This window comes from Nannospalax galili, unplaced genomic scaffold (genome assembly GCF_000622305.1).
Source record: "Nannospalax galili isolate Female #2095 unplaced genomic scaffold, S.galili_v1.0 scaffold188, whole genome shotgun sequence".
NCBI lineage: Eukaryota > Metazoa > Chordata > Mammalia > Rodentia > Spalacidae > Nannospalax > Nannospalax galili.
In genome coordinates, this window is record NW_008360325.1 from 2,141,090 (window position 1) to 2,167,500 (window position 26,411).

General features: G+C 47.2%; 1 protein-coding gene across 4 annotated transcripts in view; it reads right to left on the minus strand.

Annotated features, from left to right (window-relative positions):
* Nucleotides 1-1,421: 1,421 nt before the first annotated feature.
* Ppp2r5c (protein phosphatase 2 regulatory subunit B'gamma) overlaps nt 1,422-26,411 on the minus strand; it is a 111,270-nt gene continuing 86,280 nt past the window's right edge. For 2 of the 4 annotated variants that reach the window (XM_008825604.3, XM_008825601.3), the window contains 6 exons: nt 25,900-26,070; nt 16,369-16,496; nt 15,077-15,178; nt 13,640-13,712; nt 9,700-9,816; nt 1,422-4,138 (listed from right to left, as the gene is read on the minus strand). In XM_008825604.3, the coding sequence (XP_008823826.1) occupies nt 4,007-4,138; nt 9,700-9,816; nt 13,640-13,712; nt 15,077-15,178; nt 16,369-16,496; nt 25,900-26,070 (723 nt within the window). In that variant the 3' untranslated portion in view covers nt 1,422-4,006. Of the gene's footprint in view, nt 4,139-8,899; nt 8,901-9,693; nt 9,817-13,639; nt 13,713-15,076; nt 15,179-16,368; nt 16,497-25,899; nt 26,071-26,411 lie in introns of all 4 variants that reach the window. The other 2 variants (XM_029559868.1, XM_008825602.3) reach the window with 2 other exon arrangements.

Here is a 26,411-nt window from a genome sequence, read left to right on the forward strand (position 1 = left end):
CTAGGACTTGCTTACTATGTTACACAGTGAAGGCAGATGTGGGGCCTCTGCCTGGCACTTTTGACCATAGATTCACTGTCCACCTGTTGCTTCCACAGCCAACGTGGTCCTAATCTGTGCTCACTGTTCCCGTGGCACACCAAGGGGCCAGCCTTCCTACAATGGGGTTATGGGGGTGTGAGTTGAGACCTGGCTCTGCTCAATGCTGTGACCCTGGGAAAACGACGTGACCTCTGTGCGCCCCAGTCTCTGCTGTGAATGAGAAGAGTGGTAAGCACTCTGGTAAGCTATGAGGATGAAGATCAGCCAAAGGACGAGAGGCATCTACAGCGCTAATGTCCTGGCACAGCATTGACCATGCCCCAGCAGGGAGGCAGTGCTGAGAAGTACTTGTGGCCATCGATACTGACCTGGTGACAGCAGTTCTCCCAGGAGATGTGGAGCCTTGCCAGTTTGCTGGATCCTCTCACAGCATGCAGCAACTGGCTGGGCCTCAATCACAGCATAGCTTTCCACAGTCCTCTTAGGAATTCCTATGCTGTAGGGGGAGTTGGGGGACCCAGCCCTAGCTGAGGATATACTATAATAAAAATAAATTGTATGAAATTCTCGAATCCATTACACACACACACACACACACACACACACACACACACACACACACATGTTCCCATGCTGTGTGAGGTGTCACCAAACATCATGTCCAACTCCAATTTCAAGAGGAGAGGGTAAAAGAGCATGTGGAGGGCCACTGTCTGGTCGGAGGAAGCAGTGATCTAAGTCGCTGCCCTACACCTAACATCTAACCAACCTCCTGGGCTTCCCCTCTGCCTGGGGCTTGGCCTCCATCTGCCTAGCTCCGGTCAGAAGGGATGCCCAGAGACTTCAGGTGAGGGGCAGGGTGACCCACCCAGACATGCTTCCCTGCCTGAGGAAAAGTGGGTCTAGCGCACCCAGAGGGAGGGTCCTGGACGCCTTTGCAGACGTGAGTAACTATGCCAGGAGGAGAGGGACCCCCATGAGAGGTGGGCTAACGGGGACGCACAGCCCCCTTTTCAGCAAGTCTGTCTTCTCCCACATTTATGCACTTAGCTCTGCAATGAAGTTAGAACTCAATCCGCTTTCTACAACTGGACTCTCATCCGTGCTGCCTCTTCAAAAAGTGAGTGTTGTTTGTAAAGAGCTGCTCCTGTCTTCAGTTAAAGAGGTGAAAGGGTGGTTTACAGGAGCAGCTTTGAGGAGCCTTGACTAAGAGGTGATGCACAGTCTGCACTCGGTGGGGTTGGGGGATGACAAAGGACACCTGCTTCCCACCTCAAGCCAGTATCCCTGGAGTGGCAGGCCCCTGACCTGACAGTAACCTGGTGTGTCGGAACCAGCCTGCCCAATGCCAAGGCTAAATTTAGTTGCATGATGAGCAATAAAATTCACATGTTCTTTATTTAGTCCATATAATACACCATTTTAAAGAGTTCTTTAAAATTAGATAAAAGAGCATATTAAATGGCAAGTGTATGAAGTCTTTCTTCATAAACAATGTCAAAACAAAAAATTTTGAATTACAAAATGTTAAAAAATATGTTGGTACTTAACATTTCACTAAAGCATAAAGTTACAGATATTTTCTAAAGAAAAATAATTGTGCCACTTACCTATTTTGCTGTTTCTATGAACTTTTTTTTATTCTGTACATAGGACATTTTGTACAAAATTATGAAGTCTACATTTTTATTACTTATTACCATAAAACAAAGATACAATGTATGTACAATATTAAAAGGGAGCCATACGAAAGCCACACTGAAAAGACACTTGAACTGTGACATTTCTGGTGCACAGACACATTTTGGAAAGAGTGAAGGTGCCAAACGCAGAGCTTTATGAAGAAAAACAGTCACCAGTTTATTTTCAATGTGGTACTTTTGAAATCCGTTTGGTACAGAATAAACAGTTATCTATATAATAATATGTAAGTTGAACAATTAGCACAAGGAATCCGAGTACTAACTAGGGAAACTTTAATAGGCCAAAATATTAAGTAATACTCTTGTCAAAGAAAATTAGTTTCTCTCAAAACTGTCTCCACCTCCCCTCCAACCCCCTTATTGGTGAATGTTTGTCTTCAGTAAAGGGCAGAGACAAAACCTGGGCCAGAAGATGTCCCGACACGCTGAGCTTCACACAGTCACTCGGACACTGACAGCTTGCTTTCCACCCAGGTAAAGGAGTCTCCCAGAACCTCTCACCACACACAGGACACCCCACATCAGGGATTATCTGAGAATCTATCAGCTAAAGACGAGAGTTCAAACCATGGTATATCAAAATACATAGACGCTGCTGTGTACAATAAAAGCACCCTTTCCCTCCAAAGGAGAAGGCATCTCAACTCTTTTAATTATAGATGTCACAATGGTAAAATGGATAGATACTTGTCAAGTTTCTCAGGAAGTGTACTTCTCACCAAGGACCAACCTGTCCACCTTCAGCTGGGGCCACTTTTCCATTTACTGCTCCCGCTGGCTGGCTGATCCCTGGAGATGCCTTTCCTCCCCGACACAAGGAGTGAGGGGCGTCAGTGGATCTAAGGAAACCCCGGGCAGTGGGGCTCTGTGGCAGCATAGGAGCAATGTCTGATTTCACAATCTTTTCATGAATACCCAAGACCACGATTAAAAACAGATCTGCAAAGAAGCCACATTTTACCTCTTATGCGTCAAGACATTTAAACATCAAGTTATATATATGTCAGAGACAAAAGAAACTAGTCACTGTTCAGAATAGCAGTACACGTCTCAAGTAGCTTTCAAGCAGGATAAGTAAGTCCAAATACTGGCCACCCTGAGAGACTAAAGGAGACAAAGCACTAAGCGTAGGGATTTCTCCTTGTGCTATTCCACCTAAAACAAAAGCCGAGTCCATGCAAGAAGTCTGGGGACACATAGCAGCATTTGAAGATAAAACGCAGTCACTGCACTTTCCTCATGAGGTTGACACGTGCTCTCCCCACACAGAGAAAGGCTCACCAGCCCTCTCTGCTGCTTCCTCACAGCACGAGCGGTGCCCTGGCCCAACGCCTGCAGCGCTGTTTGGTACTTTATGCCCAAAGGTAGCTGCGGTTTGCATTGGGCCAAGTGGCTTAATGCATTGTAACTTTCCACAAATACAGAATTCTTAGGCGCTATAATTTTGAGTCAAGAGCCTTCCTGAAGGATAGCAATGTGTAAGTAGATGAAAAAACCGATTCTGTCAATAAAAATATGAAGACATAATTTAAAAATCCCAATTCCAGTCAAGGTGGACTGAGAAAGTGCTTTTCATCAACCTCCTCCTCTGAGCTTACTTTGGAACCCTGGGCGCTACCGCAGACTAGGGAGTATGGCTTTCGGTGGACAGGAGAGAAGCAGGGCGTGGCGTGAGTGCCACTCATCAAAGGGAGGAGACGCCGGGTGCCAGGGCTGGGGGTGGTGGTCCCTTCCCGGCAGGCCGCCAGGGTGAGGCCAAACGGCCATTCTGGGAGATCTGAGCAGCAGACGGAAGCTGCTGGTGCGGCAACCGTGTGGAGACAACTTCAAAGGCTGTAAAGTCTCAGAGAAATAGGAAATACTTTTAAAAGTGTCCTTAGATTTGAAAATCATTGGTATTACCACAGAACCACCTATTTTAGAGGACCACAGGTTCCACTGGGTGGGACGCGGAGATGACGACCAGGGTGCTTTCCTACAGCCCTGACTCGGGGGCACAGTCTCACTTAGGGCCATGCTGGGCTGGCGACAACACTGAAGGCACTGTTGTCAACCAGTGGCTTGGCCAGCGGGGCCAGAGAAGCCACCATTGTTTGAACTCCTAATCTCGAGCTGAGCTGAGGCGGACGTGGGTTATTGCCTACAGAACGGGGCCGAAGGGAGCTTGGACTTCGAGTGTAACTGACTGGTATGGCACAAACAGTATGGGTTTCCTACAGCATCCAGGAGGGCTGGCAGGCCCGGCTCCACGGTGCTCGAGGCTAGCGCCCGTCCTGGGACACCAGCTCGTCAGCTCTGCGGTGAGCTTCCAAGGCCTTCTTGGTGTGGGGGTCCTGAGGCAGCTCGGACTTGCGGCGCGCAAGAGGACGGTCCTTCTTCAGATCTTTCTGTGCCTGGAATTACAAATGCGATGGAGTTGGCTGGGGCGAAGCTCCCTGAGGAGGGTGTTCGCTTCTGAGCCGAGAGGCCGGAGGGCGTGAGGCAAGGGGCTCACCTCCACGCCGCGGCCACAGGCCAGGCCCGGAAACCAGCTAACCCACTAAACGTGGTGTAATGACTAGAACATGGAGCTCTGTGACAGTGCTGGTCTTCTGCAATGCTAGTATCTGCAGAATTCACCAGCTTCTGTGGCTCCCCTAAGTACCTCCTCTTTCACAACACCCATCTCACCTTATGACCGACCGTGTGTGCTACAGAGGCAGTTCGGAAAGCAGTAATTTCCTTTGGAAGAACACAGAATGATTGAAAAATGAATTATATTTAAAACCAGCAAGAGAGCTAAAATGTCTATCAAAAAAAATCTCAAAATGTTATTTAAAATAGGGGGCTGGAGAGATGGCTCGTCAGTTAAGAACACTAGTTGTTCTTGCAGAAGACCCGGGTTCGAATCCCAGCACCCACATGGCAGCTAACAACTGTCTGTAACTCCAGTTCCAGGGGATCCGACAGCCTCTTCTGTCCTCTGTGGGCATTGCACGACACGGGTGTGCTTACCTACAAGCAGGCAATACACGCATACACACAAAATAAAAATAATAAAACTTAAAAAAAGGCTATTTAAAAATAGGAATTAAATGTGGGGACAAACCCTTGTGCACTCAGAGAAACTCATTTTCATAAAACTCCCAGTATTAAGGATAAAAAAATGAAAAGCTTCCCCCTCCCTTGGTCCATTCTCTGCCTTAAGTTTAGGGATTTTTTGTGTTTTGTTTTTGATGGTCTCCCTCTGTAGCCCGGGCTGGCCTCAAACTCACAAGAGATCCACCTGCCTCTGTCTCCCAAGTGCTGGGATTAAAGGCCATGCAACCACACCTGGTTAGGGATTTAAAAAAGAAAAAGCTGGGCGTGGCAGCGCATACCTTAATCCCAGCACTTGGGAGGCAGAGGCAGAGGCAGAGGCAGAGGCAGGCCAGCCTGGTCTACATAGCGAGTTCCAGGCAGCTGGAGCTACAGGGAGACCCTGTCTCAAAAAAAAAAGTCAATTATTTGACATCAGAAAGAGCATGAGTGAACGGCTGCTGTGTCCAGATGCCTGACAGGTGCATAGTAAAATGCTCTTACTGCTGTAAAGGGCAATCCGAGGACCTGCGCCGTCAGGACAGGGAGGCCTGCACTGCTCAGGCGCCTTTGCCAATTTGCCTGTGAAAGCTGCAGGAGCAGCAGCGAGGTTTAAGAACCATTTTGTCTGACACGATTTTAGGACTATTTCTAGAACTGTAACTCGAACATTAACATTTACCATGTTAAGGACAGCTTCTGGCTTTTCCTTCCCTGGAAACCAGTGAGAGATGGTGTTAAGATCACCCACGGCAGGAGTTGGTGAATGTCACGAGTCCCCTAGAGACAGTCTGTCACAGCAGTCACCATGCTCATTAGGAAGCATTTATGGGTTTGACAGAAGGTTTTGCTAGGGAGCCCAGGCTGGTTTCAAACTCATGATCCCCTTGCCTTAACCTTGCAAGTGCTGGGATCATAGGTGTGCACCACTATTCTTGGCATTTGAAAGCACTTTAGTTTGGAAAGCAGGTTTGCTTTCAATCCATCAGAAACTCAGAGGTGAAGCTCCACCCGATTATAAGCCCATTTTGAGGCAAACCAACATTTTTATATACATGAAATATTGTAAATACCATTGGAACAGGCACTTCAGAGAAGAAACATCTTAACAGAGAGACAACACTCAAGCCCTGGGGCTGGGATGGTGGAGGCAAACTGAGGAGACCACACCAGTCAGACTTCTGCATGCAGGAAGCTGATGGACACACAAGGGGCCTCTCTACTTAACATCTCAAACCAACGGATCTGAAGCAGAGAGGGGTACCGAGAGAAACAGGAGGCAGGAAAGACAACATGCAGATGGTTGTCTAGGTGAGCAAGACTTGAGAGGATGGCTGGCAGCATGCGGCAAGGACGGGGCGGGGGGGGGCGGCGGCGAGGAAGCTGGGAAACGCTGGCCTGAGACAGCTCCTCAAGAGATACGTGAGGCCGGGCATGCTGGCAGGTCTGAATGGCGGGCACTAGAGGTCCTGGGAGAGGTCACTGGCTGGGAACACACCACCGTGCATGCTTCCCTTATTTTTTTGTAAATTCAAGCTTTACTACTTAATTTGGGGCAGAACTGATTGGCTTTTGAGGGGACTACATTTCTTTTGCTTTGTCTTGACCATCATAGGCAGTAATGATGTGGAAAGAATGGAAAATACTTCATGTACACCCGTTAACGCATCAGTATGTTGTAGACACGAAGCCTTAAGCACTCTACGTATTTAGTGAGGAGTACCTGCACTGCCCACCTTCCGTCTCTGCCTTCCTTACTTGTGCGGTCGACATTACTTTTCCCCCAACCAACTGTTAAAAACGAGAATTGTAAACATTTTAAACATACCTGACATCAATGCTAGTCTAGTGAAACTTTCTTCCTGTTTTTGGGGTTCTCTATGGGGTTACACAAGTTTCTCAAAGGAAGCCCAAGCTGTGGTTCTGACGGGTAAGTACGTAACTGAATTTCTCCACAAACCCTCGGCCCACCAAGCACCTTCCTTAGCATGAGGGTCCCTTGTCTGCCCTCTTCAGCAGAACCACTAGTTACCACTCACCTTGTCCTGATCCGATAATCAAACCCACTTAAAGAAACATGGAATCCCGTTGGCATATAGCGGAACATGAAACTGAAGGGGACTGAGAATACCCACATAACCACATGTAAAACCTCCAGCTTACTTTTCAGCTGTAACTTCATTTGCTTTTTGAGCTGCAGTCTCCATATGTAGCCCAGGCTGGCCTCAACTCATAATCCTCCTGCCTCAGCCTCCAAAGTGCTGGGATTAGAGGCATGTGCCAGCACACCTGGCATGTGGCATGTTCTCCTGTCTCTAAAATCTCCTGACTTTATAATCAGCTGACTGGTTTTGGAGACAGTGTCTCAAGTAGCCCAGGATGACCTTGAACTTCTGATCCTCCTGCCTCTGCATCCCTAGTGCTGGGATCCCAGGCGTGTGCACGGTACCCAGGTCATGTCATGCTGGCATCCTCCTGCCTCTGCATCCCTAAGTGCTGGGATTCCAGGTGTGTGCACCATGCCCAGGTCACGTCACACTAGCAGTGTGCCCAGGCTTTGTGCTAGGCAAGTACTACTACCAACTCAGGTACGTCTCTTGCCCCAGCTAGACAATTCTTTTTTTAAAATAAATATTTTTATGTGTATGAGTGTACTGCCATGTAAATAGGTGCACCTGTGTCATGCAATGCCCATTGAGGTCAGAAGAGGGCGCCAAATTCCCCTGGAACTAGAGTTATGGATGGTTGTTAGCCTCCATGTGGGTGCTGGGAACAGAACCTCTGTCCTCTGCAAGAGCAGCCAGTGCTCTTAACCACTGAGCCATCTCTCCAGCCCCCCAACTTGTCAGTTTCTTAAAACTTTTTAAAAAAATTATTTTAATTGTAATACGTATGAGTGTATTCCTTGCATGTATGTAAGGATACCCGTATCATGCAGTGCCTGTGGAGGTCAGAGGAGGGCATGGGATCCCCTGGAACTAGAGTTAGGACAGTTGTTAGCTGTCACGTGGGTGCTGGGAATCAAACTTGGGTCCTCTGCAAGAAAACAGTGAGTGCTCTTAACACCTGAGCCATTTCTCCAGCCCCAGCTTGTCAATTTCTTAAAGGAAAAAAAAAAAAAATGACTGCTGAGACTCGAATGGCTGTCAAGTTAATTTGGGGAGAACTGGCTTTCCTATGGCATCAGGTCTTCTGAATCAGGAGGACAATACACAAATTTAAAGGTGAGGTGGAGGAGTAATTTTGTAAAAATGCTAATTACACAGAAAATGCAACAATATAATGCAATTTCAAGAATCACAAAAACAAGGAATGAAAACATGACACGGTGTTCTCCTAGAGCAACTCTGGCAAAGCTGGTTAGAGTCCCCAGATGGTTCTGCCGGAAGAGGACAAGCCACCACAATGGGTAGAGGATGGACAGCAGCTGGGAGGCTCCATACCAGCTGCCTGATACCACCAGAGCCCCTGGTCAAAGGCAATGACTCAAATGCTAACCTGGCTAGTGCTCTTGATCTTTTATTATTATGATTTTAAACAGGGTCTCACTATGTATCCCTGGCTGGCCTGAAATTTGCTATGTAGACCAGGCTGGTGCTGAACTCAGGATTCTCTTGTCTTGGCTTCTTGAGTCCTGGGCTACAGGCCTTGAAACTATGCCCAGCTGGACTTTTGTTATTTTTGATGAGATCTACTCATTGCTAAGAATAATCATTATGAGCAAAGTATGGAATCGACTGATCCCTAGTCGAATTGTAGTCTTTCCAAATCCAGCAGCCATGTTACATGCATCTTCATATGTTATTTAACCCAGTACTCTCAAAAGGTGACCCTTCAGTGCATGATCACAATTATGAACCAGACACTGCCAGTCTCCTCTCCTCACAGGCCTAGGAATGCATCTGGGTGTTGAGACCGTTCACAGGGCCCCGTTTCCAGTGCTCTGGGGTGCTGGGGCCCACTCAGGGCTTCTTGTCCTCTTGGGCAAAGCCTCATCCTATCTTACCAGGTGAGGGTTTACTTGAATCAAACAAAATAGACCAGAAAAGCCCTCTGTTTATTTAGCTTGGCTGCATAGGACACTGGTACTTTCATACCCTCTGTAGACAGTGTGGCATGGAGGTGGGGGGTTTTCTTTGACATTTCAGAATCTGAGTGCTAAAGTCTTTAGGAGTCCTGACAATGGAGGCTAAAATCTGTAAGTCAGAGTGACTAGTACCACTAGGTCCATTTAGGACATTGTTTATACATACTTGAAACTTAAAGAGCCCAAAGAGAGGTAGGCGCTTCAGACCCAAAGAGGAGCTCAGAGTACTGCCCTCTTTGGAGCTTAATCTGTGCACGCTCTCAACGGAGCAGCGGGAGGTCCTCTCTGGATCATACTGCTCTAAAGAGTATTGCCACAATAGGATGGACATCAGGCACAGCATCACTAGAGTTGTTCCTGGCAGAGCCCCTGGCTTACCAGAGGCCCTGGACCTTGGAGGAGGCCAAGCCTCCTCCTTTGGTGCCCTGGGAGGTGGGGGGTGTTAGCATCTGCTATCGGGAACTGAAGGGAAGTATCTCTGGGCCAGAGCAGACGTGAGAGGGCTGCAAAGGGAAAAGTGAGGGGCATGGCAAGGTATAACTGCAAAGCTTTGGGTTTTGCTGAAGTTAACATTTAATGCATAGTTATGAGTGGGATTACTGCCGCTAAAGTAAGTGAAGCAACAAACTGCAGGCACACAGCCACTACAAACTGTTTCTACAGCTGGTCTAAGGCCTGTAGACAAACGTTTCCTGGTAGATTGCTACAGTGAACTAGACTTTAGCCTAAGCAGAAGACCTACTAATGTGATGGTGTTTCTCCAGCATGTCCGCAGTGGGCACAGCCCTGCTGAGCTCAGTGCACTTTTACCTGACGAGCCTCGTCGCTCACTGTCTTTCTCAGCATCTGCACATCTTCAAACTGAGGCCCATCTGTCTCCATTGCAACCGGAATGCTCATGATGCTGGCTTGACTATACACTGCATACTGCAATGCAAAGTACGGAGTCACTCTCTGTTAGGTGCTGGGTTGACACTCAGGGCTCTCATCCTACAGGGAGACATTTCTCTGTTGCCCTTCCCTGGGGCCCTCTTTGGCAAGAAGCCCATGTGGTGGGAGACACACCGGGCCACTGCTGCTGCCTGCTGGACAACTCCAGGCCACGGAATGGTCCCTGGCTAGCCCCAAAGTCACTGTTACATCCTCCCTACATCCACAGATGAAGTCCTCATCTGTGCCTGGGTGCTAGTTAGCCTGTACCCTCCTGTACCTCTGACAGTCACTAAATGTGAAGGGGTGCGCCCGCAGAGGACACTGTCACGTCTCACCTTGTTCTCTGCATGCCGTCTGCCAACATGCCCCATGGTTCTCTCCCTCACTCTCCCGCCACCTCCTGGGGCTGCTGCCCTCAGCTCCTCTCATTCCATTTCCTCACTGTTTTCTGGTTTCTTAAACCTTTTTGAAAAATCCTCAGCATCCTGCCTGCCACTCAAACAAACAATCTGGATTACTGCTGGTCCCTCTACCCTGACATCCTGATCTCTGTATCACGGGGACCTTCGCTCAGCTGATGTGTCCTTGCCTCTCCAATGTGGTCTCTATTCTCTGTGCTCTGGGTATGTCAGGCAGGTTGGAATGGTAGATGGCTCCTAGCCTACCCAAACCCTGGCCCCACTAACTTAAGGCTTTGTGAGCGGAGGGATGTGACCATAGCTTGTGAGCCTTGTGGCACCTGCTGTCTCTATAAGGACAGGGAGGGACAGAGCTTTTCTCTCCGTAGGTCACACTTCCCTTGAGAAGTATGCACTGCCGGGAGGCCCGAGGGGGAAGCTTGGCCTTGAGCCCAGCCCCTGGGCCTCCACCCGTGCTGACCAGCGTTTCCGCTCAGTCTGGCTCTGTTCTCACTTCTAACAAGTTGCCTCCTGGACACTAACCGTGCACTCACTTTACTCTCCTCCGCTGTGCCCTCGCTGGAGTGGCATCTGGAGCCATTTCTTCCTTTAGGTGCCACCTGCTCTGCTTAGCAGTGTCCTCTGCACACACTCTGGGCCTACTCTTCCAGCACACTGCCCCTGCTACCACAGAGCTTTGTAAAGCACGAGTCTGCCAGGCCACTTTGCCCTTTATGCACAGTTGGAGGGCTAAATGCCCGTGGCTTCTGCCCCTTCTCTGGCATTATAGCATCTGCCTCGGGGCAAGCCCTGGGTCCCTGCCCCGAATGCAGATTGGGTGACAGCTGTGGGGTCAGGACTCCCTAAGCCCTACCCTGTGCTGGGCCAGTGCCCATCTCGCACCAGTGCCATTTCTTTCTGAATCTCTCTAAAGACATGAGCCCCAGCTTCTCTGACCATCTCAAGCACAGTCCTCAAGTGCGTGCTATGTATGATCGGACCGCCCTGGACCCTCCGCTTCTAGGAGTCTGGTTCTGATCTTTGTATTGCTAGAAATTTCCACATTCATTTAAGCACAAATGACACCTTGTCCTGGAAGGGCTGCAGGTCGGGAGGAGACACAGAGACCACTTCTGTCACTGTGAGACAGTACTGGGAGCTGTTCTGAAACCAATGTTTCAGCATTTGGCTGCCTCAGGAGAAACACAGCCCCTTCCACACGTGCAGCGGGGAGGCTGCGCCTGGTCACAGCCAGTGCGGGGGCTTCCCACAGGGAGCACAGCTTTCAAGAGGCAGCGGCTCACAGGAGAGTGAGAACGTACAGGCCTCCAAAGAGGTGTCTCCCTAGCACATGGGCGTCACTTGCCATGGGCCGCAGCTGTACCTGCACCTCACAGAAGCACTTTGCCCTCACGCAGCATCCGGGCAAGGGCGATGAGTGCTAAGATGTCTGCCCTACAGTCTCTTTGGTGGGTTAGGAAAAACATGTCCTTGTTAGAATGTTTTAGAATTTCACACCAATCGTGACATGGAAAAGCCAAGGAGGCCAGTACAGCTGCCAGAACAAACAGCACAAGTCTCTTAAGGTGCCACGGCTTCCTCTGTCCCCACAGCCTGTGAGGGGTGCTTCACACGCTGAGTGGATGAGAGGCTTGCTTGGTCTGTAAATACAAGGGTCAGCATTGGGAAGACACCTCCATAGACACCAGTGAACACAGTGAGTTACAGGAACCTTAGTCCAAGTCTACTCTCCACGGCTGATTTGTTATGGAAAACTACTTCAAAACCCACCAAAACCCACATGTCCACCACCAAATTGATGGTTATAATGGCACATACTAAACAGAATTTATCAAGAAAGAAACCGAGTTCTAAGGCCCTATTCCACCCCTGAGGTCTTAATACATGAAGTATTTTCCGATTTGCAGACGCTGCGCCATGGGGTTGGAACATGTGGACAGGACTTGACTATCACAGATGGTTCAACACAGAGATGGGGAGGACAGTGAGAAGGGAGGTCAACAAAGCGCCAATGCCAAGCCCGCCATAGGTATGCCACTGTCACAGTCTAAAGAGTGATCAAAAGTGATAAACCAGGAACTTCTGCTGCAGTGCAGTGCTGAGACCAGACCACGTGTGCTAATACAACACTCTTGGTTTGCAAGGATAAGCTTTATGCAGTTCATTTAACAGATCCTTTCTACATTTTAGACAGAGCAAATAAAAACAGACACTGCGATCTGTGCACATGCTACATGCTTCCCAAGGCTGCACACCTTCTTAGCCTGGCCCTCCAGAACAAAGCAAGACCCCCAAGTCTGAGCCACTAAACCTGCCCCACCCAGGTCTCCGACTTTACTGTGTTTTAAAACAAGTATCAATCAAAGCTTCGCTTTCAACATAAATTCTATTTGTAAGAACAGATCCCTGTAGTTACACTATAGACCTTAGAGGAGCATTTCTCTGTAGCATGGTGAGTCTGTTTCTTTAGGTGGAGCCACAGACCTGTACCTGAAACCTCATTTGGGTTCCTTGGCTTAAGTCTCCAAGGGAACGCAGGGCAGCATGTTGTTACGCAGGAAAAGCCACACTGCCACCTTCGTATTCATGCACTGTTTTTATTAACGCCAGAGATCGCAGTAATTATCTACGCACACCTCTCACAAAGTGAAATACATTGTTTAGTAAAGTATTTTCTCCCCTGGAGAGCTGAGGGAAGATCAGACAAGTGATTTTCATTAAGTGCCTGTGTTATAATCAGACATACACACACAACTAGGAAAAACACCAGTAATAACACTATCATCATTTAGACAAGCAGACAGAAAACCAAAGGACCACGTTACAAAACCTTCCCAGACACAGAGCCAGCCCAAGAGCTAATGCCGTGTAGGAAGCTGGCAGCAGCTCAGCAGATCGACTGTCTGTGTCGCACCGCACCTTGTGTGAGCATACTGGCATCAGCGAGGGTGGAAGAAGGACTAGTGTGAACGGGGTAGAGTTCAGTTAGTTTTGTACAACTAAAGACTGAACCTACTGAGGTTAGCAGAGGATATCAACAGCATAATTAATCTATTATAAACAATTTCTTTTCTTTTAGAATTTCATATGAAAACAAATCAAACTATGGTTTGAGCTCTATTACCTGTACAAGTATGCAAGAAAGTAAATTACAATCGTAGGGTTACAACCTGATTTTCTTTTTACCACAGCACACTCAGAAGATTCATATCTTATTTAAAAAGAGAAAAAAGTCAATCTGTGGTAAAAATTTTCTGGGGCAAAAGAAGTACTTCTACAAGAGGAGGGTAACAAAATCGAAAATACTTTTATTGTGGACATTTCCATATACAGTGTTAGTGAAGCCAGGCCCCTATCCCATCACACATTCACGGTGCTCACGTCACTCTGTTCAGTACCTGGGGGTTGGCTTTGGCTAGATTTTCTATCTTAACCCACGCTTCTTCTCGCTCTTTCACTTTTAGCTTCTCTCTGAAAAATAGCAAATGTCACTCGTATTAGAGACAAATCACAGCTGGCAAGTTTACAGGTAAAGGCTTGGAGACGCTCAGCAACTCAGTCATGTTTCCTGGTGCTGCTTTCCTGTCTTTTGTTGGTCTTTTTGAGAAAAGGTCTCCATGTAGCCCCAGCTGTCCTGGAACTCACTATGTAGACCAGGCTGGCCTGGAACTCACAGAGATTCCGCCTGCCTCTGCTGGGATTAAATGCGTGGGCCACCACGCCCAGTGAAGTCCACAAGTCTTATACTGCTGCTCCAACATGTGCAGTGTGAAAACAAAACCAAGAACTGGCCAAGAGTTAGAAAAAAGATTTCAAAAAGTTAGAATGCTAAAACTTTAGTAAGATTTTAAGTTCTTAAAACGATGATGACAACGAAACCTCCTGCAAGTACATCTTCTGGTGTCATCCTGGCTCCTCCCAGGCTGCTCTACTTCACCTGCCGTTATGGCAGGGGCTTTTGTTTTACCCACGGCTGTCTTACCAGGCTTGGTACCGCAGAGTCTGAGGTACACCTAAAACTGTTTGTCTAAACCATGAATAAATAATGGTTGGCTGTACACTGTAGTGTGTCTGCCTCAGCCACTCTAACATGACAGAGTGAAACCTGCCAACAGCTCGGGATCAGGATGAGTGACTTTATTTACTTCCTTTCTTTCTTTCAAGACAGGGTGGGTTTCACTACATAGCCCAGACTGGCTTTGAACTTGCAGCAATCTTCCTGTCTCAGCCTCCTGAATGTTGGGATTATAAGCATATACTGCCCTGCCTGAAGAGTGGTTTATAGAAATGATATAAACAAAATTGTGTGTGTGTGTGTAAGCACGTGCCATGGTGTGCACATGGAGGTCAGAAGACAACTCTGTGGAGTTCTACCTTTACATGGGTTCTGGGAGTTGACCTTAGGTCATTAGGCTGTACAATGTAAGAACCTTTACTCACTAAGCCATCTTGCCAGCCCCAAGTGATTTTTTCATAACTAATCATATGACTATGTGCCCAGCCTAGGGACAGAGTGCCTCATCACCTTGACAGTCCCTGGGCAGATGTGGCCTCTGAAGTCCTCAAATGCACGTAAACAGCACTCTGAGAAAGGCAAAAATGACTCATCTAGTAATAGAAAGTGAGGACTCTGCCTTAAACACATGCCCTTTGGTAACAGTCATCACTAACCTGCTCTCTAAGCCAGAGCAGAATGGTATTTCTCCACAAGTTTAAGGTGAAGAATAACTTTTTAGGACAAACAACAGTGGTAGCGTGTTTCCAGGAATAAGATAAAAAAGGAAAACCAAACCAAACCACCCTGGAGCCAGCGACCTGTGCGAGGACTCGCTCACCTCAGTTTCTCTGCTTTGAACTGCTGGGTGCAGTCATCGAAGAGTTTTTGGTTCATCTCCATGAAGAGTTTCAGGGCATTGTATATCAAGCCGTGTATTGTCCTGCAGAGGGAACATCACAGTGACAACAGCACCCTTGGCCTCTCTCACCCTTCGCTGCCTCGGATCACATCTCCTTTCCCTCCAAGCCTCCCAGACCCCTTGACCTGTTCGGCCCCTACCCCACAGCGTGCTAGGCCGTGACACCATGGCTATGAGTTCTGACTCAGCCTGTTCTCCGAGTCAGGCCTGCAGGCACTTGCTAGGCCATGAAGTTCACCTTCCTGCCTAATAGCTGCCAAAGCCACTTTGCCTGGAGACTGAATAGAAAATGCAGATGCCCGAAAACAATTATGGGTAAATTATATAGATGGCAATAACGGAAAGGCTTTATTTATTACGATAACCACGGAGGGAAGGAGAAACTGCTCCAGCATCCGCATCCGACTGGCTAACACAAGTATGAAGCTTAGCAGTAAACGCAATCTGGCACCCATATGGAGTTTCCTTCCAAGGTCTCAGAGAGCTTTCACTGGCTGAACGGACTTCTTCATCCTCAAGAAGTGGAAAGGCCCAAATGCTGTTTGTTCCTCAGGATGTGTTTGAGTCATCTGCTCTTCCTGTTCACCTTCCATATCCTAGCCATAACAGGGGAGCCCTGGGGGTTACCAGAGAGGGGCTCCCCTCAAGTCAGAGGGCGTGAAGGATCTCCTAAGGGTTGGTGTTTGGCCACTATGTTCCCCCAGAACTGAGCCCCATGAGCTATGCTGTGACCTTCAAACTCCCTTGCCCCGCGCCCCGCCCCCTGAGACCGAGAAGGTGCTATTGCTGAGACCAGCAGGGAAACAGGTGCAGATAGTCTTCTGCACCAGCCTGGCATGGGGGTGAAACAAAAGGCCACAGTCTACACTGTTGCTTAGCTTGGGAAATCACAAAGAAACGGATTCACTTTTTGTTGTGTTTTGTTCTTTGATTCAGGGAGGGTTTCACTATGTAGTCCCAGCTGGCTTAGAACTCGTTATGTAGACCAGGTTGGCTCTGAACTCACAGAGAGCCACTTGCCTCTGCCTCCCGAGTGCTGGAATTAAAGGAGTATGCTAACATGCCAAGCCTGATGATATTAAATTAAAAATAAATGATGATATTACATTCAGATTAAAAATAAATGATATTAAATTCAGATTTTAACTCTAATTGCAATGATAAGACATGTAATATTTAAAAACTGGAAATCGATGACTGTTCCTTCTTACTTGTTCCAATGGGTCTTTGAGTTGCGGTACAAGGATGGGAACATGATGGGCAGAATCTTTGCTGCGTTATCACTGATTAAACTCATAATGTATTCATTATTCCAGTAATACAGTGCCCGCTCTGCCACCTGAAAGACAGGAGGTGCAGAAATGCTGCTGGTGATCATGCACGAAGAACGGGCAGACATTCTTACTGCTTGAACTGTACACAGCACAACAAGTTATACTGGACCAGACAATGAGGATTTCTAGAAGCTCAACAGTCTAGATTATAACCCCAGAGAGCAAAGGGGTTAACCAAGGGGCAGCAAGTGACTTCTTATACATCAGTAATCAAGAACACTGTCATCCACTCCGCCATTCACTCCGTGACCATTCATATGATGGATTCTGTCCATATATCCGTGCCTTCTTCCTTCCGTTCATTCACCATCCACATCTGTTTTTTTCTTATGTGTGTGAGTAGTGGATGCGGTGTACTGTGCATGTGCACAGGTGGAAGACAGAGGTCAACGCCAAGGGTCTTCAACATCCATCTTATTTTTGAGACGGGGTCTCTCTGAGGAGCTGCAGAGATCCTCTGTCTCTGCCTTCCTAGTGTAGGGATGATATACAGGTGCGTGCCACGCAGTCCAAACTCAGGTTCTCTCGCTTGTGTGACCAGCACTTTACCAGTCTAGCTATCTCCCAGCCTCATCATCCACACATTCAGCTTCCCGTCCTATGTCAATTAGGTCTCTAGCGTGTGCGCCCCCATTTAGCACAGAGGCTGAAGCAGAGCTTGCACTCTGGTAGGGAGCAGACAAAGGTAGGTGATTAACTGATTTACGAGAAATGACAAGTTGATGGCCAGAAACAAGAGGAGAGGGCTCAGGGCGGGTGTGGGCTTCAGCAGGGATGGCCAAGGCACGCCCTGTGGAGGAGAGAACGGGAAGCACGGAGGACAGCAAGGGAGACTCGAGCTACCAAGGCTGCAGAGCCACATCAGGGCCTGCGAGCTGGCCTTGGTGCACACACCGTCGGAGTTCACTGCCAGCTGGCCTTCCGTCACGGGGTTCACAGACCATCAGAGTTCATAGTCACCAGGGCACATGGCTGGTTCCATCCAAGCACGTGTCCCCTACCCGGAGCTGTGAGTACTAAGCACAGCCACAGGCAGCCTAGCAGTACTCAGCAGCTCAGTGCAGAGGGCTCATGACTCTCCCATCAGAAGCCCTGAGTGGGGGGTGGTGCCAGAGGAAGCAGCTGTGGGGGTGGTTCAGAAAGCAGGATCGGCTTCCCAGAGGAAGAGAGGAGGGATGAGTTCTGCAGACCAGTGAGGAAAGGGCATGCAAGATAACAGAGAGCATGGGCTAAAATAAAAAAGGGGCCCACAAGATGGCTCAGCAGGTAAAGGTGCTTACAGCCAAGCCTGACAACCCGAGTTTGATTCCTGAAACCCACATAGTGGAAGAAAACCAACTTCTGCAAGGCGTCCTGTGACCGCCACACACTCCCAGTGGCACAACTGGGTGCCCACTCACACCCATAAAATGAACAAATCAGTATCTCGCTATATAGCCCATGCTGACCTTTAATTTGGAATCCCCTTGCCTGAGTCTCCCAAGTGCTGGGATTAAAGGTGTGTGCCATTTTCCATAGAGAAATTCTTGTTCAAGAGCTCAACCCATTTTTGTATTTGTTTATTGGAGATTTTCTGAAACTGTGTAGCCCAAGCAGATCTTGAACATAAAATCATCTTGCCTCAGCTCCCTAAGTGTGGGGATTACAGGTGTGTGCCACCATGCCTGGCCAATACCTTGCATTAAAAAAATGTTATTTTTATTTTATTCCACATGTATGCATGTAATGTGTGCATGTATGTACATGCACTTGTATCATGCAGTGGCCACTGAGGTCGGAAGAGGGCACTGGATCCCCTGAAACTGGCTTCTCTGCAAGAGAAGTCAGTGCTATTAAATGCTGAGCCATCTCTCTAGACTAATATCTTGCATTAAAAAATTACATTTATGTCGGGTGTGGTGGTGCACACCTTTAATCCCAGCACTCGGGAGGCAGAGGCAGGTGGATCTCTGTGAGTTCAAGGCCAGCCTGGTCTACATAATGAGCTCCAGGACAGCTGGGGCTACAGGGAGACCCTGTCTCAAAAAGACCAAAAAAACAAAACAAAAAAAACCCCCAACAAAAACCCCACATTTATTCATTATGTGTGTATGTGTACATGTGGGTACGTGCATGTTCTAAGAGGCATGTATAGGTCAGAGGACAACTTGTAGGACTTGGTTCTCTCCTTCCACTGTGTGGGTCCCAGGAATCAAATTTGTAATCAGGCTTGGTGGCAAGCACATTTAACTGTTAAGTTATCTTGTTGGCTGTTTTTAAAATTTATTCATTATTATGTATGTGTGCTTGCACAGGCTCATGTGTATGTTGTGTGTGTGCCATGGTGTGTGTATGGAGGTTAGAGGACAACTCTAGGTCAATTCTCTCCTTTCATTTTTACATGGGTTCTGGGAATTGAACTCAGGTCATCAGGCTTGTATGGCAAATGCTGAGCCATCTTGCTGGCTCAACACCTTGTATTCCAAAGAACATTATCTATCCATAAATACACTTGGATATGCTACCTTAAGCCTGCACTAGAAAATATAAGATTAAGGTGTCTGAAGGCTCAAATTATGAACTGTTTTTGTGTTTACCGCAGCCAGCATGCATGTGCTAGTGTTTTCCACATGCTCTGCCCAATTCAGTATTACTGCCATGTATTTTGGTTAACATACCACAGTCTCTCCTCAACGCTGGGTAGTTGATGAGGATGAGCAATTTCACTTTATCCTCTCTGATCATCTTCAGAGTCTGCTTGTACCAACATATGTACCCCTCACATACTTTCTGCTTAAAAAAAAAATAATTGCGTGCATATGTGTGTGTGCCACGGTTTACACGTGGAGGTCAGAGGACAACTTTCGAGAGTGAGTTCTCTCTTTCTACCATGTGGGTCCTGGGGACTGAACTCAGGTCATGATGAGCCTTAGCAGCAGGCCCCTTTACCTGCTGAGTCATTTCGCTGACCCCCTTCCCACTTTTCCTAACTTGGAGCCTAGTGCTGACTACTCAAGAGCGTCTGTTTTCTCTGCAGTCACCGTCTTCCTGCCTTAAGGGCCAGACAACCCCAACCAAGAGGAGCCACCACGATAGCCAGGGAGAAAGCACAAAACATTTTTTTATATGTAAAATACATCTGACTATTAAGGAGCTAGCCTCCTTTCTATGTTTCTGGAAGAGTCTAGAATGTACTTGGTGTTGATTCAGGTCTTCCAGGAGGCACTTTCAGGAAAGAACAAGGTGGCCTGGCACAAAGGAAGGAGGTGGGCTGGCTGCCAGTGGGCGGTGACGGAGACCATGCTTTAAGAGTCCTCACATCGCTGTCTCCCATCAAAGGTGTCCACGTCTCCCTGTAGCAAAGTTCCTTGCTGCCCCTTGGACACTGTTCTTGTGCTCGAAGGAAGGAGGTGGGCTGGCTGCCAGTGGGCGGTGACGGAGAGACCATGCTTTAGAGTCCTCACATCGCTGTCTCCCATCAAAGGTGTCCATGTCTCCCTGTAGCAAAGTTCCTTGCTGCCCCTTGGACACTGTTCTTGTGCTCAGGCGGGAATTGGGGCAGTCCCTGATTACTCACCTGTGTTCTATGCAACCAGGCCACATGCCTCATGTGCTACTTTCCCTCTTGGTGAGCTCTTCTATGTTTTCCCCTGTGAGATTGTATTAAAAATGATGCATGGCAGTGCACACTTGTAATCTTAGCATTTGGGGGGCTGAGGGAGTAGGATAATGAATTTGAGGCCAGCCTGGGCTACAAAGCAAGATAATGGCAAAAAAAAAAAAAAATCCAAAGAAAAATACACAAGGACATTACTGTTACTGTTGTTCCTCCTGAAATGTGCAGTGTCACCTGTGTCAATAGCCACTGCCATTTAAAAATACTTCATGCACACGTTTCTGCACCTGTACACACACACACACACACACACACACAAACCCTTCTGAGTCCTATTATTACTGCCTACTTGAATGTGGGTGTAGGGCTGTCTACTGTAGCACTGGCTACCTACCAGGAGCCACTGTTGTTCCTCCTGAAATGTGCAGTGTCACCTGTGTCAATAGCCACTGCCATTTAAAAATACTTCATGCACACGTTTCTGCACCTGTACACACACACACACACACACACACACAAACCCTTCTGAGTCCTATTATTACTGCCTACTTGAATGTGGGTGTAGGGCTGTCTACTGTAGCACTGGCTACCTACCAGGAGCCTTACCCCTAAAGAATGCTGACTTTTCCCCAGGGCTGTCAACTGCCTGTAGCTTTTCAACTAGGAGTATGACCTTGTAAGCCACCCAACAGCCCAGATATTCATGCTGGAATACTGACTAGATTGGCCCTGTGCAGGTCTGGTGTAGGCATCCACATCTGTTGACAGTTTATGAGTGCAACTGCCTGTCACGTCCAGAAGACGCTGCTTCATAGCCGTCCTCCCTGACCTCTGGCTATTCACCCTTCCTGCCATGCTCCACCACCAATGTTCTTGAGTTCTGGGGTGGGATGGTGTGACAGATGTCCCCTTGGAGGATGAGCATTCCATGATCACTTATTCTTTGCACTTTGATAATTTATAGTTCTCTGTGTTAACCTTCATTCACTGCCAAAAGCAGTTTCTCTGATATGGGCTATGAGCTGGCCTAAGCTATGAAGGATAAGGATTTAGAAGGCAGTTACTGTATCAATTTAGCAAAATGACAGTACTTCTCTCCTAGGGTCCAGGACCTCTCCCCTCTGGGTTCTTGGCCAGGTTTACAGTACTTGCATGACTTCACTCTGATCAGACAGTTGTTGGTTACCCCGAAGGACTCATGATACTTTGCACTAATGGGCATATCTTGCCAGGAATCTCGTGACTGCAGTTCACAGGGTTCACAGCTGTACCTTTTCTCTCCCAGCAGCCTGCTTAGCACTGATGTTAAAGCGCTGTGAAAGCTGGCCACCAGGGAGGGGGCTTCTGGTTCAGTACTAGCTTCAGGTCTCCAAGCCCTGTGGACCAATGTATATGGCGTCTTTAGCAATCTGATCTTACCCTCAAGTTCTGGTGGGCAGCCAAGTGCAATGGCATTAGCATATTGTTTTGGGGTTTCTTGCACCCCCTTGACCAACAACTTGAAGGGAGGTATCCCACACTTGGGTCTGGGCTTTTTGTCAAAGGTTTCCTAGAGGAGCATCACCTTCCCCATGTGGAATAATTCCAATTAAATGATTAAAGAAATTCTGAAAGCCTATAAAGTAAGCTTCCATATGGATAGCCTTTTTTTTGTCTCTGGGGACATTCAAGTTGTCAAAAGTGTCTGGTGGTCCTTTGTCTCTAATTCTAAAGGTCTGCTCTAAAGGCTGTGTCCGTGGGTGTGCTGGAGATCCAGATAGACAGCAATGCTCATTTGTGTAAACTGTTCATACCTTAAGCTTTGGGCAACATAATTTTCCTGTGTTAGCTCCTAATGTAAAATGCTCTAAAGTAGCAGCAGGTCCAGTGCATGCAATGGAAGACTGCCTTAGTGGACCCTGCCCAACAGCTTGACCCTGCCTTCTGCACGAGGGCTGCCTTGTCCCACATCAGCAGAGCTGCTGTTCCTCCTGTCATTTGCTGGGCTTCTTGTTTCAGTTTTGTAGGTTGCAGTGATTTCTCTCCTAACGGCCTTGAGAAGCTCCACGTGGAGTACCCTCTTTGAGAAAGGAACCTCCACACAGTCCTTGGCGCTCAGCTGCACAGTGGCTGAGCAACTGCAGCTTCCTGGGTCACCAGCTCTGCTGATTTAGATTTAAATCTTGACCTTGCTTGTGATGAATACACCATACACATCTGCTCTGTGACCCAAAGTGCTACTAGGTCGAGTAGAGGGAAAAAGCCTAGACATGGCAGAAGGGCAGGCCTGGAAGGGGAAGAGAGCCAAGCCAGCTTGGAGACGGTGAGAGGGACAGTGCAAGTGAGTAATGAGCACTATTCTCCCAGACAGACTTGGATAATGAGAAAAATCAGACCACTAATTAAAAAAAAATGTAAGGAGAGAGGCTGGAGAGACGGCTCAGCAGTTAAGAACACTGGCTGTTCTTGAAGAGGACCTGGCTTCGGTATCCAGCACGCACATGGCTGCTAACAACGGTCTGTGACTCCAGTTCCAGGGGCTCTGATGCCTTCTTTTGACCTCCACGGGCATTGCACATGTGGTGAACTTAATACATGCAGGCAATACCCTCATACACATAAAATAAAAATAAATTAAAAAATAAACCTTAAGGGAGGAAATGGGGAAAATGCGGGTACTTTAACTGGGAAGGGAGAAGGGAGGGTTATACAGGGGGAGAGAGGAGAGGTAAGAAAAACAATGCTTAGGTGGTGTGAAAAACCAGATGGACTGCACCAACATCTCAGTGTTAGTAGCAAAATCAATGAGTCTTTCTGTAAGAAACAGTATATTTTAGAATGAAATGGAGATCTCTTTTGAGGGTTAAAAACTCATTCAATTTTATGTCTTACAGAGCTTATACTGAGTTCAATATTGTATAACTGTATTAATTCAAATGTGAACCTAAAAATTTACAGCCACTTTTGAAAGAGATGTATCCTTGCTCTGGAGAGTTACTGAATATGTTGAAGCTGTTATGAAATGCTTCTTCTAATCATGTGGTTATTAAATTAAAAAAAAATTCTTCAAAGCATAAAAATTTGCTCCTTAATAATTAGTAGATGTGAAAAACATTACCACTGAAATCTACATTACCACTGAAATCTACCTGATGACTTTATATCCATGCTCAGATCCCAAGGAGCTCAGAAAGAAACTGAGTGTGACTAGTAATAATCAGACATATGGAGATTAGAAACACATGTGCAAACATCTTAAGTGTCAATTGCATTAAAAATGAATTTTTCTAGCCAGGTGTGGTGGTGCATGCCTTTAATCCCAGCACTTGGGAGGCAGAGGCAGGTGGATCTCTGTGAGTTCAAGGCCAGCCTGGTCTACATAGTGAGTTCCAGGACAGCTGGGGCTACAGGGATACCCTGTCTCAAAAAGACAAAAAAAAAAACAAACCCCAAAACAAAAAACAAAACCAGATGGAAATGTATCCGTTCAAAAGCCACTGAAAAACACATATGCAGTATCTGTACGTGAGTGTGTGCCCAGCTGAAGGCTGTACAACAAGAAACAGTGCCGGACAGGAGAAACCTCCCTTCATTGTCGGTCAGGGTAGTCCAAGAGACTCCCAAATAACACAGGCCATTGCCACAGCCCTTCATTACCTCCCAGAACTTAAGGTAAGACCCTACTGCTGCTGACAGGACACACTTCGGACACAGGACTTGGAGCCATGGAGCTGGACCTGACCTGGAAGCTCTTCCCTGAAGGTTCTTTTGGTATCAGAGGACATTATTCAAGCTGCCAAGGGAGGAAAACCAATCAATGGTCCTACCAGGCTGTAAAGCCCAATAACCACAACAACGACCCACACGGCAAACCATATTGGTGCAGGAGTGGCATGCTCAAAAAATATTTTATTATTTTTAAAAATTTTATTTCATGTCTATGAGTATATTGCCTGCATGTAAGTGCACCTGTGTTGTGCAATGCCTGTGGAGGTTGGAGAGGGTGTCAGATTCCCTGGAACTGGAGTTACAGATGGTTGTTAGCTGCCATGTTGGTGTTGGGAACCGAACCCAGGTCCTCTGTAAGAGCAGCCAGTGCTCTTAACTGCTGAGCCATCACACCAGTCCCCAAATAGTGGCACTTTTATCTTGGGGGTAATCAACAGCTATCTAATCAATGGGAAGGAACTCACGTGTGGTACTGTAACCATAGCCAAATACACGTGGCTGGACAGGTCATAGATCCTAGAGAAAAACCTGTGTCTGTCACATCCCTAGACAAATGAATTTCTCACTGTATGCTAAATATATATCCTCATATTTACAGACAAGTGGACCTCTCACCACTCATCAAAGCTTGTTTTTGCAACAGATAGAGACGATTGCAGAGTTCTACAACTGGTCAAGTGCAAGAAATAAGTGTTTGTGAGATGTTCAACCCTAAGTGGACACATCTACAATGCAACCTTTACACCTAAGGCTCAGGGAACATAGTGGAATAGGGGCAGAGAGGATATTAATTAATTTCTCAACTCTCACCAAGGAAGCTTCCTCATGCAACAGATGGTGATTAATATACAAAGCTGTAACTGGCCAAAATGTAGAGATTAAGAGACTACAGAATGTATGTCCCTGGACAGGAGTCCTATAATAAACCTCTGCCACCCAGAGCTCAGGGACCACTGCAGAAGAGGGGGTAGAAAGACTGTAAGAGTCAGGGGTGGTAGATGACCACAAGGAAACAGAGTTTTTCAGGAGGCTTGGACCTTGCAGCTGTGGTGACAGTATGCCCAAGACCCACGCAAACACAAACCAGACAGAAACCCAGCATGGAATTGGGAAATGGGTAAGAAGCTCCAACCTGAACTGAGGGACTATTGGAGCGGATCACTGCTGGGCGAGAGAGGCTTGGTCTTCCTTAAGGGAGTGATGCTAGATAGACTGACCAGGCTCCAGTGGATGGACTCACACCGAGGGACTTCTGGGGACACAATCTTGACTCATAGGCCTTAACATATATGACAGGACGCATAAAATAGGTGAGGGGGCTATGGGGCAGTACAGATAGAGGAGGGCGTCTAAACATCAAGATGTATTGAATGAGATGCACAAAAATTCAACAAAAAATTAAAAAAGATGTAAGGGAAGACAAATCTGTATGTCAGAAATGAAGAGCTCATGAAGGGAGATATTGTCAGAGTTAAAAGTTTTTGTCATCATGTTACCCATTCATATTGATAATTTAGTTTGGAAGAACTAGAAGCAGGCTGCATCTGAATGCAAAGAGCTTTGCAAGGACAGGCTTTTGGCTCTGTACAGAGCTATTTTCAGTGAAAAGAACAAGGGGTTAGAAATTAAAATTTATAGAATTCAAGTTTCTTTTTTATTTTTAAAAATTTTATGTGTATGAGTATATTGCCTGCATGCTTGTAAGTGCACCTGTGTCGTGCAATGCCCACAGAGGTCAGAAGAAGGTGTGGAATCCCCTGGAACTGGAGTTACTGATGGCTGATAGCTGCCACGTGGGTGCTTGGAGTCGAATCTGGGTCAAGTTTTATTTTATGGTTTTTGGTCAGGGTCTCTCTGCAGTCCAGGTTAGCCTGGACTCACGGCAATCCTCCTGCCTTAGCCTCCTGAGTGCTGGGCTTATAGGAATGAGCCACAGCACCTGGCGAAAGTTTTAGTGTGTAATTTTAAAGCACATTTCAAGTAAAAACTTGAATTTCACCTTTAAATCATACAAAAGCCAAAGCACAAGTAGCTTCACACTGAAAAGGGGCCCTTCGGCGCCAACGTTCTAAAGCACTCTAACTCCTGTCCCCAAACCCGCGTACCTGGAAGTGAGGGCTGGAGACACATTTGGCTAACTGTCGGAAAAGAGGCTCCATGATCTTCACAAATTCTGACGGCTCAATCACATCTAAAATCTCTTCTAGTTCATTTAGGAACATTACTTCTTTTGGACTGTGAGTCTTTGGCCAGTATTTGAGCAGTGCCATTACCACCTACAAAACAAAAAACAACAACACGGGAAGCGATGCCACAGAGTGCCGACACCTGGGAAGAAGATGTCCGGGCTTCCAGGAAGGGGCCACCACACAGAGCAGTGAAACGAGATGGTGCTGCGGGCCCTGTAGTTAGGTCAGAGGTTCAGTCATTCCTTCTTTCATAGTTGCACAGCCCAATTTTACATACTTATCTATCAGTTTTATGTGACCTATCTCCTCTGACTGTCACCACTTTGGGGAGTCATGACACCAGTGGAGACAATGCAGACTGAATTCATGTGTGTGCTCTAATGTGGAAATAGCCAGTTCAGACACTGTTGACACCATTCACACACACA